This window comes from Manis javanica, chromosome 7 (assembly GCF_040802235.1).
Source record: "Manis javanica isolate MJ-LG chromosome 7, MJ_LKY, whole genome shotgun sequence".
Lineage (NCBI taxonomy): Eukaryota > Metazoa > Chordata > Mammalia > Pholidota > Manidae > Manis > Manis javanica.
Window position 1 is genome coordinate 47,407,305 of NC_133162.1, and position 18,228 is coordinate 47,425,532.

The window sequence follows — 18,228 nt, forward strand, 5'->3', positions numbered from 1 at the left end:
ACCGTAAAGGAGATGATCAGTAAGTTGGACTACATTGAAAAGTTAAAAATTTCTATTCATTAAAGAATATAATTGAGTGAAAAGTTAAGTAATAGAATAATTAAAGATATCTGCAATCATAATTCAACAAAGGATTTGTATCAACAAAACATAACTATCAGAAATAAATAATGAAAATGCAGAAAACCCATTTTAAAAATGGACGAGACTTAGGATCTTCAAAGATCCTATTTAAATGGCTAAGAAGCATATGAGAAGTAGCTCAATGTCCTAAGTTACTGAGGAAATGCAATATAGTGATGCCACTACACTCCCAACAAAATGATTAAAATAAAACAACAAAATATCCAAAATATCAAGCATTGGCAAGGATGTGAAACAAGTGGAACTTTTGTAACACTGCTGATGAGTCTTAATTGGAAAAACCACAGCTATTTCGTGATATCTACCAAAGCTAAACATATGCATACCTTGTGACCCAGTAATTCTATTCCTAAAAATATACTCAAAATAATGTATACATATATTCACCAAGACATTCATGATAATGTCCATAGTAGCAATACTGTTCATTAATTACGGAGTGAATAAATGTATTGTGATATAGTAGTCATACATAGAGTGGACTACTATACTGCAATGAGAATAATCATAACTATAAGCAACATTACTGATGAACCTCATAAACATAACATTAAGCAAAAGAAACCAGAAATAAAAGAGTGGCAACTGTTTCTTGCTCTCTCAGAATGAACTTCCCTCAGAGAAGTGTTCCCTGTGCTCTCTTCTGCCTCTCTGCACTACTAGATGGGTAGGTCTATCTAGTGCCAGAGTTCAGTGTAACGACAACCAAATACATTCTTCAGAATAAGCTTTGTCAGTGATAAAGGCAATCTTTTGGGGGAGGGGGAGAGCAGGAGGACACTAATTTCATCAAGTTTATGGGAATCTTGAAATAGAATATAATCAGAAACAGCAATTAAAACTGTATTTCAAATCAGTATAAGCACATTGAAGGATAAACGTAGTGTGTGTGAGAGACAGAGACAGAGAGACAGAACTAATCAAGTAACTTTTGAACACACCACTGACATTTCAGTAACAATCATCACACCAATCACCAAGATCTTGGTTTCTAGGTATCATTCTTCACTAAAAGGAACCAATTTTCCTTCGATAAATAACTGACTTGGGGTCTGGGGCAGGAGAGGAAGTGAAAACACCAGAAAATAATTACTCAGCGAATGGTTGAAGGCACCCCCTGACCAAATTTGGGACAAACTGAGCATAAAAATAATGAATAATGATAATAAAAGAGTATAAGCTACTGAATGCAATAAAAATCTACAAGTTCATACTGAAATAAATAAACAAACAGGTAAGAAAGAAAAGCTCTTCCTCAGAGTTTCAAGCTAAGTCATACATTTAGAAGAAATGATGGAAATCACCATTTGGCAACCATCAGGTAAAAATCACCAATGAATGCTAAAACCAGGGAGTGAAAGTGTGAGGGGTAGTAGAATAGTTGCATAGTCTCGATCTCCCTACAGGATATTTATTAAGTACAAAGTGAGAAATACTGACTTTAAAATGGAGTAATTATCAAAATTAAGATCACAAATAGTGGAACAAATTGACATCATGTCCCCCCCAACAGGAAAGTATTTTTACAAAAATGTATAACCCAAATCCAGTAATAAGGAAACATTAGACAAACCCAAATTGAGTGACAAAATAAGTGCAAAAGTAGCAATGTTAGAAAAGACAAATACTGAGGAATTGTCCTAGAACAAAAACAGAAGAGTACATATTGTATGATTCCACTTATATCAAACTAGAAAATGCAAACTAATGTATAAAGAAAGACAGTCTCTATTTTTCTTGCCTGAGGAGAAAGAGTACAGGGAGGGAAGGGGAGACTATGAAGTGGTACAAAGATAGATTTTGATTGCGATAATGGTTACACAGTGTGTATTTATGTCATACTTATCAAATTGTTTACTTGCAATATGTGCAGTTTATTATATGTCAATTATACCCCAATAAAGTTGTTTTTAAAACTTGAGGAACTGTTCCAGGGTAAAGGAAGCCAAAAAGGTATTTTCTTATGGAGGAAATACAATTAAGTCTGTGGATTAAATAATGGTTCTATGTTAATTTCCTAATTTTGGTAATAAAAAAAGAGAATAACCTTGTTTTTAGGAAATATACTCTCTGGTATATATATATATATATATATATATATATATATATATATGGCTATATATAGGGATGATTATCATGTCTGTGAGAAATGTACTCTCAATTGGTTCAGAAAAAGAGAGGCAGAAGAGACAGAGATGGGGGAGATAAAAAGATAAAGTAATATGATAAAATGCTACCATTTGGATGAAAGATATGCCAAATTCTCTGTACTACTTTTGCATCTTTTCTGTAAATCTGAATTATGTCAAAATGAAAGTTTTTTGTTAATATTTTTAAATAAAGAATGTGGTGATTAGGTGGTTATGGCCAATAGCCAAGGTAGTCACTCATCCATTCACAAATACTGGTTTTTCCCACTGATGGAGCTGATGCCATGCTTGCCAGAGCAACTTCATACATATAAAACCAAGTGCAAGGGTTGTACAACACAGAGAAGACAAGTAGTGATTCTATAGCATCTTACTACACTGATGGACATTGACTGTAATGGGGTATGTGGGGGGGACTTGGTGATGGGGGAAGTCTAGTAAACATAATGTTCCTCACGTAATTGTAGATTAATAATACCAAAATAAAATAAAAATAAAACCAAGTGCAAATATATAAATTTATAAAGCTGATGATTAGAGTTATAAATATATTCTCTTTCATTTAACTCACAAGGATTTATTTATCACCTCTCACTGTGGCAAACCTGGACAGGCACTAGAAAAGAGAAGTCCCCTGGTATGGAACCTGGGGAACACACACGTATATAGTTGTGGCACAGGGAGGGGTGGGTGAATGGATGCAGTCTTGTCTGACAGGGAAAGGAAGGATATGTACCACAAGCATGAACACAGAGGCAGGAACATGCATGGTAAGCTTGGGGAAAATATGCAGCTGAAACTTCAAGTATCATGTAAGGAGAAATGACAGCAAGACAGAGGAGGTCAGTTGTGCCCAGATCTTGAAGGTCTTACATTGCATGGTAATGAATCTAAGCTTCATCTATCACTGGAAGGTACTGAAAGCTTCACTATTTTTGCTTTGAGTGAGATGTATCACACAGACAGATGAGCACTAAATGCATTTAAATAGAAGAATCAGGGTCTTAGAAAGAAAATCTGAACTGCACATAGGGAGGGCTTGTTGTTCAACATCCCGACTCTGCTGCTAGCTGGTACACTCAAGATTATATCACATCCCCAGTGCACAACTCAAGAGTATAAGGTCAGTAAATACTTTCTGATAATTAAAAGAACAATGGAATTGTCCCAATAAGAGCTAAAGACCTCAATTATTGCAGTGGCCAAGGAAATGGAGAGATAGGAGTGCTCAGATCTTGTAGAACAAGAGAATCAGAAGAGGGAGAGGAAGACATCAAAGATAACTGAATTTTCCATTTGCAGTAACCTTGCGGATTGTAAATCATTAAACCATATAGGTAATTCAAGAGGAGGAGCAGGTTTAGGAAGAGACCAAAGTTGTTCACACCTATCAGAGACAGAGTACCTTTGGCCATGAAGTCATTTGGCAATCAGGAGCTAACAAGGGAGGTCTCCCTATTAAGGAAATGCTACAAAGTGTTTTAGATGTATGTTTGTAAACCATTAAGTTACATGCCAAATTTTGATCTACTACGACATGTATGAAGTGGCTTGAGTAAAGATTACTCATTGCAGTAAGGTTTGTAATAACAAAATATTTTAGGAACACCTTAAATGCCCGTGACTACATGATTGGTTCAAAATTTAATCTCTTGTTCGCAATGGGTAAAATAGGAAGTCAACATTTGTGCAGAGATAATTTAAGATAATTTAAGAATGAAATAGGAAAAATTGATTGGATTTAAGTTCACAATACTTTCTTTCTCTCTTTTTTATTTTTTACCTATGCACCCATCCCTCTACCCTCCCAATGCTTTTAAATTAATCTATTCTACTATACCTGTATTTGTAGTAGATACAAAATAAATATAACTTCAACTGCATGATTTAAAAATCATAAAATACCATAGTTGACAGTGTTTTAAAGGTCTGAAAAACAAGTCTGAGCATTAACCAAGCTCCTAAGTTCCTTTAAATGAAGTCTAAGTCAATCAATACTTTTAATACCTTAGGTTCATAAACTGCAATAAGAACTAATGTTTATTATCACTTAGGAGTTTACAAACCAGTTTCAATTTCTGATTATCATTTAATCCCAACACCCCTGTGAAATATGTAGAGCAGGTAGAAAGGACCTGCTAAAAGCTGAGACCAAAGCTTTATTATTGCTATACCTCCAAGGCAGAGTTTGAAAATTAAGGATACATATAGTCTTATTCTTTCAAAAGAAAAAAAGTTAAGTCCCTGTGGTTTCTCAGGCTGCAAGGGAATTAATGGATTTGTAACACTTTTAATTTTTAATTCTGTAACTTCCAAAATGACATACAACTAGCCAAAATGAGGCATAGCAGAAATCTTTGCAAAACCACATTTCATACAATTTCCCTATGTCTTCATCAAATTCTATAATGGAAAAACTTCATGTTCTAGTTTTCTGAGACATTCTAAAAATAAGCTAATGCAATAGAAATACAATTTGACCCAGGAATTCCACTCCTAGGAATTTACCCTAAGAATGCAGCAGCCCAGTTTGAAAAAAACATATGCACCCCTGTGTTTATCGCAGCACTATTTACAATAGCCAAGAAATGGAAGCAACCTAAGTGTCCAGCAGTAGATGAATGGATAAAGACGAGGTGGTACATATATACAATGGAATATTATTCAACCATAAGAAGAAAACAAATCCTACCACTTGCAACAACATGGATGGAGCTAGAGGGTATTATGCTCAGTGAAATAAGCCAGGCAGAGAAAGACAAGTATCAAATGATTTCACTCCTCTGTGGAGTATAAGAACAAAGAAAAACCTGAAGGAACAAAACAACAGAAGACTCATAGAACCCAAGAATGGACTAACAGTTACCAAAGGGAAAGGGACTGGGGAGGATGGGTGGGAAGGGAGAAGGGGAAAAATGGGCATTATGATGATTAGCACACATATGTAGGGGGGGCATCGGGAATGCAGTATATAGCAACCACAATGTTGTTCATGTAAGTGTATATATCAATGATACAATAAATAAATAAATGAATGAATGAATGAATGAATCAATAAATAAAAATAAAAATAAAAATAAGCTAGTGCATCACTGCACAAAACATACTTCAGGCCTATTCACATAAAGCAACATTTTACCGAAGTGAAAGGATGTAATACTGAAGCCAACTGTCTTGGAAAGGATGACTCCACTAAGTCTCAAAAGCGTCTCCCAGCCCTGTGGGTATTTACTTACCTCCAAAGGCACAATGACAGATGGTTTCTTTTTCAGTTCCTCACATTTCCTCTTCTTACAGATCTGATGGCTGTTCTTTCTGTTCTTGCAGTAAGTACATTCACCACAGTTAGTCTTCTGCTGGCAGGGTTCACAGACCCCACATCGCTTTCGTTTCTTCTTTTCCAAAGTAGGTAGCAAAGTTGTATAGGAAGAACAGGTACTGGCAAGTGACACTGGCTTAGACACCACTGTGATGTTGTCAACCATGCTGGCCATGCTAATCTGTGAGCTCCCTCTTCCTGATTTGCTGGGACCCATCAGGGAGAGTTGAGCAATGCCCTGTGAAGCATGATAGAGTCCTCTTTCAGGGGCTAATGTGAACCCTTGGGTATTAGCTGGCAGAAAGCACCTATGAACCTGCTTCTCATTTTCAGTATTGCTTAGAGCCATTACTGGAGGTACAGAACTTATCTCTGAGTTGGTCAATAGTTGAGGAATGTGATCTAAGCCCAAAGGCAAAATCTGCATAGGGCCCTGGACCTCAAGCCCATGTGAAACAGTGCTCTGGGCCTCAGGCCATTCTGGAAGAGCATTATAGGTAGCAGTTGGGTTTAGAGGAGCAGGAGGAAAGATAGGTGGATCTGAGGCAGTACCAGCACCCATACCAAGGATTTGTTGATCCAGGATAGCACCAAAGATCTCGGCTTGGACTGGAAGAGCACCAGGAACTTCTGATGGGTCTGGGGTCTCACCCAGAGCCTCTCCATGAACTGGGTTAGCACCAGGAACTTTCCATTGCTGTGGGACAGCACTAAAGGCCTGTCCTAGGACAGGGAAAGTAACAGGACATTCCTTATCTGGGGTAGCTTTGAGTACCTCTTGATCTGGTTTAGCACCAAGAGTTTGTTGTTCTGAGCCTCCCAAGAGGAGTTTCATTAATGAGGTAGAATATATGGGTCCACCAATAGACAAACAGTTTCTAAGGTCCAATTCAGGTATAACCTTATTAAAGCTGGAGGTGGGGCAGCAATCATACTCTCTTTTGTTGGGATCGAGGTAAGAATCGGATAGCTTAAGAGATTCTACTCGTGAACCCAAATCTTCTAACTGAATGCTGGGGTTTCCTTCAGAGGTAACCTTGAAGGCTGCTCTTTGGAGCAAAGGAGCACACAGAGTGTCCTGAGCAAATATTCTAAGGGAATCGCTGATATCATTCAATGTCTCTTTAGAGAATAGTCCTTTACCACCATGTATACCTTCCAAGGACCCAGAAAGGATCTCTGCAGAAGGGCCATTGTGAGTAGAAATACTTATTTTGGGATCCTCTGCCTTTTGGGACCAAGACTGAGTTTGCTCTTGGCTCCCACCTTTAATTAAAGATGGATTTTGTGTGCCAATTAGATTCTCTATGTCAGGAGGGATCAGGGGGTCTTGCACTGGGGCTGGATTGTTTTCTGAGTACTTTACTGCCATGTCAGTAACTGCCTTACAATCATACTCATGTTGCTTTTCTAAATTCTTAGGAGGTGGAACTTTCTTGGCTTTGGTTATGACCACTGGAGGCTGGGAGAGTCGCCTGCTAAGAGAGGTGCTTCGGAGAGCCATTGTAAACCCATTGCAAGTTAAGGACTCTGGGTTCTGAAAAAGAACCTCAGTCCTATCCAAATTCATCCGTGCTGCTCCAGCTCTTGTCAGAAGGCTTCTGACCGGCACAAGGGGTTTGTGTTCCGTTTTTTTCTTAACATCTCTTTCTTGAATTAATTGCTTTAATTTTCCAGGGCTTACAGTCTTGACTGATGCCACATTTTTGTTGGCTGGCTTGGCTGTCTTCTTCAGGGGACTGTTTTTCTTTTTGTTTACATCTTCCCTCTTGACTAATCTGGACGGCCTCGCATGGCGGGATCGAGACATAGCTACAGAGTAGGAAAAAATGAAAAGGCACAGGGAACAGAGTCATTGGTCCTTTGGAAAGTCTCACTTCTGAGGAGAATCTGGGTGCACCATGGTCAAGCTCAGCTGTACAAGGTTTTGGTCTGAAATAACAAAAAAAAAAAATTGGAAGTAAGTCTTTTTCCTATGTGCTTTCCCATCTGAAATAGAATATTTACTAGCAATTATTAATCAAAATTAGGGAACTGAGAGTGTTCACTGCAAAAGAAAAATAGACACAAAAAAATACTAGTGAGTCCCTTAAAAGCAGGATTCACAAATAAAGCTCCTTTAATAACTGTGACAACTGATTTAGTTGATACAAAGTTCTTTGAATAAGGTAAGCATGTGTGTTTGTTTCTTTACTTTAGAAACCACAACTATTATAATTTCATGTATTTTAAAGCTCAAATCCCAATCTTTACAAATTTAGATACTTAGAAAATTATCTTTTAATCCCTTTCCTCAGCACTTCACCACTCAGGCAGATACCATCTGTTTAGAGTGAAAAGCTGATATAGCCAGAGGAAGAAGTGGTTTATGTGATCCAAGAAACTGTACTTCTTGGGGACCCAATAATAGTAATACAACTTTCTAATTAATTATCAACAAATTTTGAGCTTTACGCATGCACAAAAAATGGCATAAAATCTTGGGATTTAGTATTGACAGACTAGGTTACAAATAAGACTCAGGGGTCTAACGAATATCTGTTGAGTACCTACTATGTATAAGGAAGGCATTGTGGTGGGCACTGCCCACACCCAGAAATGATGTCCCTCTTTTCTTTCTTTCACCCAACTTAATCCAAAGACTGCTGGTTCTAAAATCCCTTCTACCAAGGGTCCCAAAAGTCTCATGATGAATGCTTAAGCAAGGAAATTGGAAATAAAGAGAAAATAAGATAGTTAGAACAGTAAAGCATACCAGGCAAGCAACTGTATTTGAAAGATAACCAAGAAAAGAGGAGAAAATGAAAGGGGTCTGACAAAGAGCCAGCCTCGGTTGTCTTTTTGTCTCAGGTTGCCTACCCTGACCCAAAATGAGACCAAGATATGAGCAAGAATGAAGCTCCTCATACAAAATCTATCAAGACTCTAAGGTCACAGAATGAAAATAGGACAATGGACCGGGTGAGGATCCTTTAACAGTTGACAAGTTGTTGGATTTGTAAAGCACAATGCAGAATGATTACCAAAAACTGGTCTGCAGCCAGGTGATCAATAGTCTGTGGCAAAATGAGAAAAAAATTGAGGCAGAGTAAAGTTTTTCATAAAGTTGAATTTATTCATTTTAAACAATGCTCCTTTATTCTGAAATTATGCCTTCCTGTTTTCTATCATTCAAATGTCTTTTCTAAAAAGAGTAATAAAAGTCCTTTTGTGGGGAAAGGTGGGGAAAGGCTTATTTTTTAATGTTATTACCTGGCAAAGTAAAAAATATGACAGGCCTCTATCAGTCTCAACTTTTACAGGTGTTTTTGTTGTCAGTACCTGATCTGATACAGGTATCCTGGGACACACTGGCCAGTTTAGTGGCTAGAGACAGTGCCCCATCAGAAAGCCCTGCGTTTGAATCTGTGATCACTAGCTGCGTCCTTCATGAAACTACTAAATGAGTCAAGATTTCTATATCTGAAATGAGGCTCTTTGGAGGTATCAATGAGCTCCTACAGGGAAAGCCTATGGCACTGGTTTCATCCTTGTGATACTTGAGGTTGAAGGAGGAAGCAGAGGAAGGTAGGGTAAGAAGGACTTGGGAAGTAGGCAGACCTGAGTTCGGTTTCCAACTCAAGACACATTACTAGCCATGTGCTTCAGACAAATTTCTGGGTCTCTCTATTCCTCAGTTTCCTTATATATAATAGAATAGGAAGCATAATCGTGCTGACCTATTGCATTACCACGAAAATGAGATGTTATCTGTAAAGGCTTATAATAAGTGTTTCATAAGTAAGAGCTAAACAAACAAAAGGCTGTTTGTAACTCCAAAAATACAAAAAATAATCATAAGAGAAAATAAACTAAATACTAGCTGTCTTTATTATAGAACCACTTTATCCCCCAGTCTGCCAAATCCTGCAAACCAAGATCTAGTTCTTTTGTTTCTGTTCTTATCCAACACATTGTAGGCCATGAACTGTAATAAAATATCCCAGAGCACAACATTTAGAATCAAAGTATTATGCCCGTAAGAAAGATTTTTTAAATAGACATTAGTGATAACATTAACTAAAAGAAAAAAGTGTGCTAAATACAGACACTAGGCCAGAGAATACTTCAAGAGTTCTTCGCATCTAAGCTTACTGCTTTCCCCCTTTCCTTAAAAAAAAATAAAAATAAAAATAAATTGGCTTACACTAACTCTTTGGCTGTAAAAAACTGTTAAATATTTTCTCCAAAGACCACTGCTTTTTGCACTAGCATTTTTAGGAAACAAAAGACATTCCAATTCCAATCTCCAGAAGGTCAGCAACCTTTATAAGGATGTTTTTTTCAGATAACGGAAAGCAATCCATTCTGTTCTCTAGAAATTCAACAATACCCGTATAGGCATACTTTATCTTTTGTAACAAGATTACACTGCTAAAAAATTATTAGAAGCATATAATCTAGGCATTGCAACCAGCCATGAAAATTAAAATTCATGTATGTAAGCAAGTAATCTGGATATGCCAGAGGGTGTCAAGGGATCTGCTTTTGAAAAGTTGATCTCTATCTCTTACATATTCTTTTATATTTTTTAATTGAAATGCTTTGGAAATTCAGACTTGTAATTAAGATAATGTTTACCATTCAAAACTTATCTCCCGAAAAAGAGCCTGCCAAGGAAATAGAAAAGGTATGAGCAACATGGATTGGGAATTTTGTGGCCTCTTTAAATGGTAACAGCCTTTTTATGAGATCATGAAAGAGGCCAATGACCCCTGAAAAACCCAACTGCAGGGGAGAAACCACTGGGTACCACCCAGCCAAAGGAACAGACAATCAGAAACAAAATAAGGGCTCCCACAAGATCCTAATTTTATCACCCTTGGCTCCACTGATGAAATGTAACCTTCTTTTGTGATAAACTAAGTTATTCTCAGGACTGAACTCTAGGAGGAGAGGCAGTTTGTTTGTTTTTTTAATTTGTGGGGTAAAAAATGAAGTCCACTCTATTAAGTAGATCCATATTTAAATATGGAATTATCCCTACAGATCTCCTAAAATTTATTTTCCTTATTAATTTGTAAACATTATTAAATGCTCCATTTCCCTTTTTTGGTGCTTGTTTAAAAGTCATACAAAAATGTATTTACAATTTAATACTAATCCCACTTCCATCTTTCATTTCTGATGAAAACTTACATTTCAATATTTCTCAAAATCAGTTTTATTTTACCCTATCTTATTCTATTTTATTCAAGAGTCTGGGTGCTACACAGATGGCTACAGAATAACATGTCTGGAGCAGAAAATAATAGTACCCCTGTTATTACACATATATAGTAGGCCCAGGATGGGGAATTCATTGACACTATCAATTCATTGTGTCAGTTCATTGAAACTATCCTATGAGTTATTTTCCTGGAAGAGGAAACAAAGTGAAACAAAATCCAACAATTGTGGGATGCAAAACACTACTTAGTTAACAAATCTTTTCACCAGCGGGCATCAAGACCCCTAACCCACAATAAATTTTTCCCCCTAAAATGACCTTGTAACATAGGAGACCGTAGAGTATGAGATGGATCCAAACATCACTTTCCAGTAGATAAAAGGCCAACCCATAATTTGAAACATGAGAAGACATGATGCCAGCCTTAAGTACAGAATATAAGGTTAAGAACAGAGCAGAGAAGTGGCAAGAGCAGGCCCCAGGTAAAGATGAAAAACATGGCCTGTGGGAGGATCTGCTAATTATCCACAAATAATTTCAACTTCCTTAACCAAACTGGTAAAAAAAAAAAAGGGATCAGATTTTTGCCTCAATATGATTTGACACTACCAAGTAATTAGTCTTTCCCTAAAGAAATTTCTTTCTTTTTTTACAAGTATTGAAATAATCGCCTTGCCTAGAAAGTGAAAAGCAGACTTCCTGAACTGTATCGGTTGTGTTTAAAGGATGATGATATTGGCAGTACCATGTCAGAAAGTCTCCCCCCTATATCCTCCGTCCTGAATCTCCGAAGCACGCCTGGGCAGAAACGGGCTGAACTGATGCAACCATCCAGCCCGCAGTCCATTTAAAATTACACTGTAATCCTTGCTACCACCAGCAGTGGTCAGAAAAGCGGATGATTGCATACATAGAGCTAGATGCAAAAGAAACTGGTTTCATAGTCATTCCATTCAGCTCCTTCTAATTTAAAGGCTACTGCACTTGACTACCAAATACAAGACTTAAAGCATTTCTTTTTAAAAGGCACCACCTGGCTTAGTTTCCTCCAGCAACTAAATTCTACATCTAAAGGAAGAGGAGGTGGGCGGGCTGCTTGCTGTTCCTAGATAGTTTTCTGCCACAGGAAGTGCCAGAGCCCTCGGCACATGGAAAGGCTGTTCAGGGAAACTCACTAGAATGCCAGCAGTTTTGCTGAAAGCCTCCTTCCATATGTAAAACACTCCTGCTGCCCTGCAGGGCAAGAAAAAAAAGACTAAAAGGAGCCACAGACAAGGGAAGGGAGAAGTTAAAATGGAGATAGAATGACCCTTCCAAAAACAAGAAAAGCAGAAAACACATTAGGAAGAAGAGAAAAACGCGTAAAGAAGAAAATATCTAGAAACGTGGGGGGTGGGGGGTGAGGCCAAAAGACAGAGGAAGGGGAAGGAATTTATCGTAGTAAAGCCAGAATATAAAAAGACAAATGGGGTCAAATCGCTGAAGACCGAAGGTTGAAAGATGGACTGGGAAAAAGAGAAATTTAAGGGTACAGGGAAAGAAAGATAAAAACGCAAAGAGAGTGGGGGAGGGGAAAGACAAACCAGATAAAGAAGATTGGAGGAGGAAGAGAAACAAAGGGTAGGGACTGAGGTGATCCAAACCTCCGACCCACAATTCTGGAAGGCCAGAGCTGAGAGCAATGGCTAATTCATTAAAATGGTAAGTGGTGAGCCCAGAGTTGTAAATCTGAGCTGCTAATCTTTGCAAAGAAAAAGGGGCGCTGTATGCCAATAACTCTAGTATATTTTGATTCTGAAGTTTAACCTTAAATCAACTGAGCTTTAAAACATTTGTCAGAGTTTCACAACCAACCTAAGATCCCTTAACTGGGAGGGAAGGACTTGGGTTTTACCCTATGGTACCAATAAAATCAGAAACTCACCCCAAATCATGTTACCTAAATCTTTCAGTCCTTGAAAATAATATGGACTAATCTGCCAACGTCCTTATTTATGCCCCATCTTCATATTCCCCTTAATTGTAGTCATAAATTCTGTGTCTTAATTCTTCTCCCTACGTGGTTAACAAGAGCCTTTTCCATATTCTTCTTGGCATTCTAAGGCTCAAGGAAGCCAACGTTCTTATTTTACTTTATATTGTTGCGAGGGGGAGGATGGAAGGATTGAGCACATTTCGATTCAGGGCCAGCCTGAGGTTCCTGCCCTGTAGCGCCGCCCTTCAACCTACCCAGTGCGGCGCGCAGCGCACGCCGCCGACACCAGGCACTTCAATCTTTTCCCTCCCGCAAGGTCTTGAAACACTTTTCAAACATTTGTTCATAAACTGTTCATTACTATTGTATTATGTTGCCCCAGAGTGGAACCTAGGAGGAGGGGGAGAGGCGCTTGAATGACCTATGCAACATGGTTAATTTGGAAGGAAGAGTCCGGCCGGGGAAAGGCTCCTAGTTCAAGCAATATGTGCTCCCTAGGGGACATAGTAATTTTTATTGGGTCAGAAATGCCCCATTTGGGTTTCCCATTCAAATGGAAAGGCTAGTGGGGCCTGCCAGCCATCTCCTGACCGCTTTTGTAGAAACTGAGTCTGCTGGGTGTGTGGGTAACAGAGGAGGAGCTGAGTGGGGGAGAGATCTCGCCCCACCCTTCCCGACTGGTTCAGCGGCTGCGGCCCTGGTCGCCGCTTCGGCTCGGCCTCGGCCCCTCACGTGCCGCACGGCTGGGCCTCCGCGCCCGGCTCTGCGAGCCTCCCCGCTCCGGGCCCGCTCCGGGCTTCGGACCGAGACGGATGGATGCAGCGGCAAAGCTCCAAGTCTGGCAATCGGGTGGCGCCCATGGGCTTTTTAAAAAAGCATCTTGACAGAACACGGATTCTATTTATCCCGTTCCCTTTCTTCCCCGATCGGTGTAACTCCAGGTCAGCCTCCCGCAGGACTTGCCTCCTACCTCCGCTCCAAAAGTTTCGTCCCTGAAGCTCCATCCCCTAAACGCTCAGGGAGGCAAGCGCCAAATGTTTCCCCAACCCATATAAGTATTTCCCTGTCCCCTACATAAGCATGGGGGAGGGAGAAAACTTGTTTGGGGGTCCACTTGAGCGCGAGACAGGCCGGGCTCCCCACTCGCAACTTGCCCAAACTCTTCCCATCGCCAGGCGCCCGGACCTCCGGCTCCCCTAAGAGGCTCATCAACCGCCGGCACAGTCAGGAACACCCCCCACCCCTCAGGCCACACTTGGCCTCCCCCAAGCCGGTTTCCAGCGGAGCCCCGGCTCCGGGCGCGAAGGCTCGGGCTGCCCCCACCCGCGCCGCAGCAGGGCCTCAGGGCAGGCGGCCGCATCCTCCGGCCGGGGGCATTGTTTACCAACCACTACAAAAGCGCCCCAAGCGGCTCGGAGTGGGGTGGATGGGGGCACCGTGGAGTACAGACCCATCCCTACCGCCCCGGAGAACCCCGCGAACGCCGAACCCCGGCCCACTTCCAGCCCCAGCCAAGCACTGCCCCGAGCACCCCCTCCCGATCTCAGTGTGCGGGTCCCGGTCCCCCTGACCTCTGCTCCGGCGCCAACTCACCGCTGGCCCTCTCGGGCTCCGAGGGCAAAGCGTGTCCCCCGTCTCCGAGCCTGCAGCAGCCCTCGGGCAAACTTTCCAATTCGCGCAGGTCCCCGCAACTTCGGAGCCCGGGGCCCCAGGGGCGCGAGTGGGCCCCGGGCGGAACCAAACGGCTGCCTGGCAGGGTCAGGGCCCGAGCCCCCGGGGTGGGCGGCTGCTTCCCAAAGGTCCACAGTGGAGAAGCAGGTAGAGCTGCATGACTGGGGCGGGGCTGGGGGTGTCCCGGGGGGCAGACCCGGGAGCAGAGGCGCCAGCGGCTGCGCGCACAAAGCGGTGCTGGAGCGGAGCGCGCTGCCACTCCCCGCCAGGTCAGCCCCCCGGAGCAGCAGTGTCTCCCCAGGACAGACCTCAGGGAGTGAAGCTGGGGCTGTGCCTTTGCTGGACCCTGCACCACTGAGTGAAAGGTAAAACGCGAGCTGGATTTCCCCAAACTGGAGCTGGACTCCCCCCTCTCGACCCCTCCGCCTCCCCTTCGCCCTCCTCCTTTTTCCCAAAAATTTTTTTAGGGTTGGGGGTGGAGGTCAAAGGAGAGTATTGGAGAGGAAGAGGCATCAAAATATTCTTGTCATTTTCTTTTTTTCCGAGCGACTCTGGGACTAAGAAAGTTTTAGCGTCTCTAAAGTGAATGTTTATAGATACATTAAAGAGGTGCCAGGTCAGAGACGACACCATTGAGCAATATCTGGGTCCGAAGCAATGTAAAACTGCTCTGAACACCAAAGAGAAGCCAGAGGAGGGTTATGTTCCCTTGACTCAGCGCTCAATGTCTGCAAAGGTCGTAACATTTTTGTTAGTTGTTTGGTTCTGTACCTTGATGGGGGTCGTATTCACTTTGTAGATGAAGAAATGAAGGTACAGGAAGAAGTAAGATTTCAGCATTAAGAGAAATAACTAGCGGCATTTACGCCAAAATCAAGACAGACTGATTGGGCATCTGAATTTCTCCCCAAATGTTTGATGACTTGTTTCTTCCAGCTGTCAGTAATTACACAACAAGGGAATTCAGATCTGTAATGGGGTCCCAGTAGTAAAGAAAATCATTTCTTCGGAGTCAGACTCCAGCTGAAGAGAAAGACTCATTCTATCATTGCCTTCTACACCATTTTACCCTATTCCACACATTTTTTATTCTTTGTTATACTTGCTCTAATAGTCATTAACCAGATTGTCCTTTTGAGAAATATTTGTAAACTTTCAATCTTTCTCATTGATTGATTCATTCAAATTTATTTCTTGAGCCAGAATCAAGGCATACAGAGATGAATAAAATTTGCCTCTTTCCCAGGTAGAACACACAATCCAAGTCTGCAAGCAGAACAAGCTAATGACGGCACTCAGAGTGTTTTCAGTGCCACAGTTAGATAAATACTATAGGTGAAGAAAGTTAAAAAATGTGGCATTTGAAATAAATCTTATCTGCAAAAATACTCTTCTCAATCAATATTTCCAGAAGCCTAATTGCCAATACCTTATCAGAAACAATCTCCTAGGACCTAGATGAAAAGACCATTGGGAGAGTTTGACTCAAAACTTATTTTCCACAAAGAACGAAAGGAAATAATGCAATAGCAATATCCTGGATTTTGTCAATTAATTAAAATGATTAACTTTAAAAAGGGTTTTTTAAAGTTTTGTTTTGTTTGTTCCTTTGTTTGTTTTTAGATTCTATATATAAGTGAAGTCAAACAATGTTTGTCTTCTATATGGTATTTCTCTCTCTGCCTTATTTCGCTTAGTCTAATACCCTCTAGACCCATTAATATTCTCAAAAATGGCAAGATTTCATTCTTTTTTATGGCCTAGTAATATTCCATTGTATGTATGTACCACTTCTTCTTATCCATTCATCTATTGATGGATACTTAGGTTGCTTCCATATTTTGGCTATTCTAAATAATGCTGTGGTGAACATAGCATGCATATATCTTTTCAAATTAGTGATTTTGTTTTCTTTGGGTAAATTCCCAGAAATGGAATTACTGGGTTATATGGCATTTCTATTTTTAGTTTTTTGAGAAACCTCCGTACTGCTCTCCTTAGTGCCTGCACCAATTTACTTTCCCACCAACAGGGCAAAAGAGTTCCCTTTTGTCCACATCCTCTCTAACATCAAGTTTCTAAATTAAATCCAAAGATTGTCAACATCGACTTTCTAAGTCAAATCTAAATTGTTGAGAATACACAAGGTACATACAACACATGGTAGGTACAAACAAAAAGACACCTCAGTGGAGAAGGTGGAAGAAAGAGGAAATCAAATTACTGTTCTGAGTGAGAAAAAAAATGGGATTTCCAGAATTGGTTTTGGAAGGAAGTGGAAGAATTAGCATACCTTCACAGTGACTGTAGAGCAGGAGATATATTCTAGTTGTGATGGTGAAATATCTTTTATATTATAGTCAGCTTCCAAAAGGACCAGATCCTAAATCAAGAACTGAGTGTGGTCAAAGTGAGCCAGTGTTGGTGCAAACTCCTTCCCTAGCCCTTCTACTTCTATGACAAGATAAGGCCATTTTCTCCATTTATGCCTTGTCCAGCAACTTCAATGGTAGTTTTTTCAACCCACTAATTTAATTGTCTATTTAACTTTTCCCAAGCTCAACCTGGACTCACCCCCACTTGACCTCTGCATCCCCATCATCTGTTTTCTTTACTGCTTGCAAAAAGCAAAATTCTGTTGGAACCTTAACTAACTGCAAAGAATTGAGACCCAAATCTGCCTGAGGTCTTTATTGCTTCTCAGCAGTACCTACTTGGGGAGCTTTTTAGCCTCTTTCTGCCATGGGGCTCATTCTAAGCCTTCATTTTTCCTCATCCCCAAAGCTGCCCATAGTCCAGGCTGTCAAGTGAGGCCCCCAAGCAATAGATTTCTTATTTACCTTTCCTTCCCTTCCTCAGCTGTAGTACTGCCTGTTTACTGAAGCTTCTTCCCTATTATATGGCTGCCTATTAACTTGTGCCCATTGTCTCCACACTACTTTAATGAGCTCTTCTTTCTAGCATCTTCAGTCTCTTCTTCATTAGCTGCTGCTTCTTCGCTGTTGACAAGTCTTTTACATTTATCATCCCTTTGCTTGACCTCCCTCTCCCATCTAACTTTAGTCCTATTTCTGTCATGACAAAGTCTGTTTCTTGCTGTCGTTCCTATAACATCCATTTATTTCTGAGTCCACTGAGTTACATTCACAGCACAGCTTCATCCTCCTTTTATCCCCCTTCATCTTGAAATGCCTCTTCCCTGGAATTCTATGACACCTCTAAGCCATCCTGTTTCTCCTATGTGTCCACCAAGTGCCTTCACCATCTTCCCTCTCTGGCTACTCCCTTCTCCAGAGCTTTCTTGGCACTGCAAGCACTTCAGGACTCCTGATCCAGCAGAAGACTTCCAAAGATGAATCTGCAGCCCTGAATGTTTTGCTCTGGAACTCCAGCCATCATTTCTAACCTCCAAAGCCAGGTGCCGTGTTCTGATCTATTTTCCTTTCATTTTCACCTGAGACATTCTGGGAACTGCTCCACTCTGATGCTTCTCTTTATGTCACATGTAGCAACCTCCACATAGTAGGCATTTAAAAATAATTGACTGAATTACTTCTGGACATTTTCTTAATCTTAATTACCTGGTGAGTCCCTCCTAACAAATGTAGTTTCTCCAGTTTTGTGCCTAGAGCGGGTGGATAGGTTGGTACAGATACAGGTGTTTGAGATGTCCTTGTCCTTCCTGTCTGTCCTCTCCTTTCTCTGTATCACTCTTATTCTTGTCAATCTCGTGAACTTACCATCACTCCTCAAAACTCAG

The 18,228-nt window shown here is 40.7% G+C and overlaps 1 protein-coding gene across 1 annotated transcript in view; it reads right to left on the reverse strand.

The window, feature by feature from the left end:
• The window catches only part of TET1 (tet methylcytosine dioxygenase 1), a 127,804-nt gene extending 113,020 nt beyond the window's left edge, over window positions 1-14,784 (reverse strand). Inside the window, exons 1-2 of the mRNA XM_037002899.2 lie at window positions 14,391-14,784; window positions 5,531-7,545 (exon numbers count right to left, since the gene is read on the reverse strand). Of these exons, the coding sequence (XP_036858794.2) occupies window positions 5,531-7,423 (1,893 nt within the window). The 5' untranslated portion in view covers window positions 7,424-7,545; window positions 14,391-14,784. The remainder of the gene's footprint in view (window positions 1-5,530; window positions 7,546-14,390) is intronic.
• Between the last annotated feature and the right edge of the window lie 3,444 nt (window positions 14,785-18,228).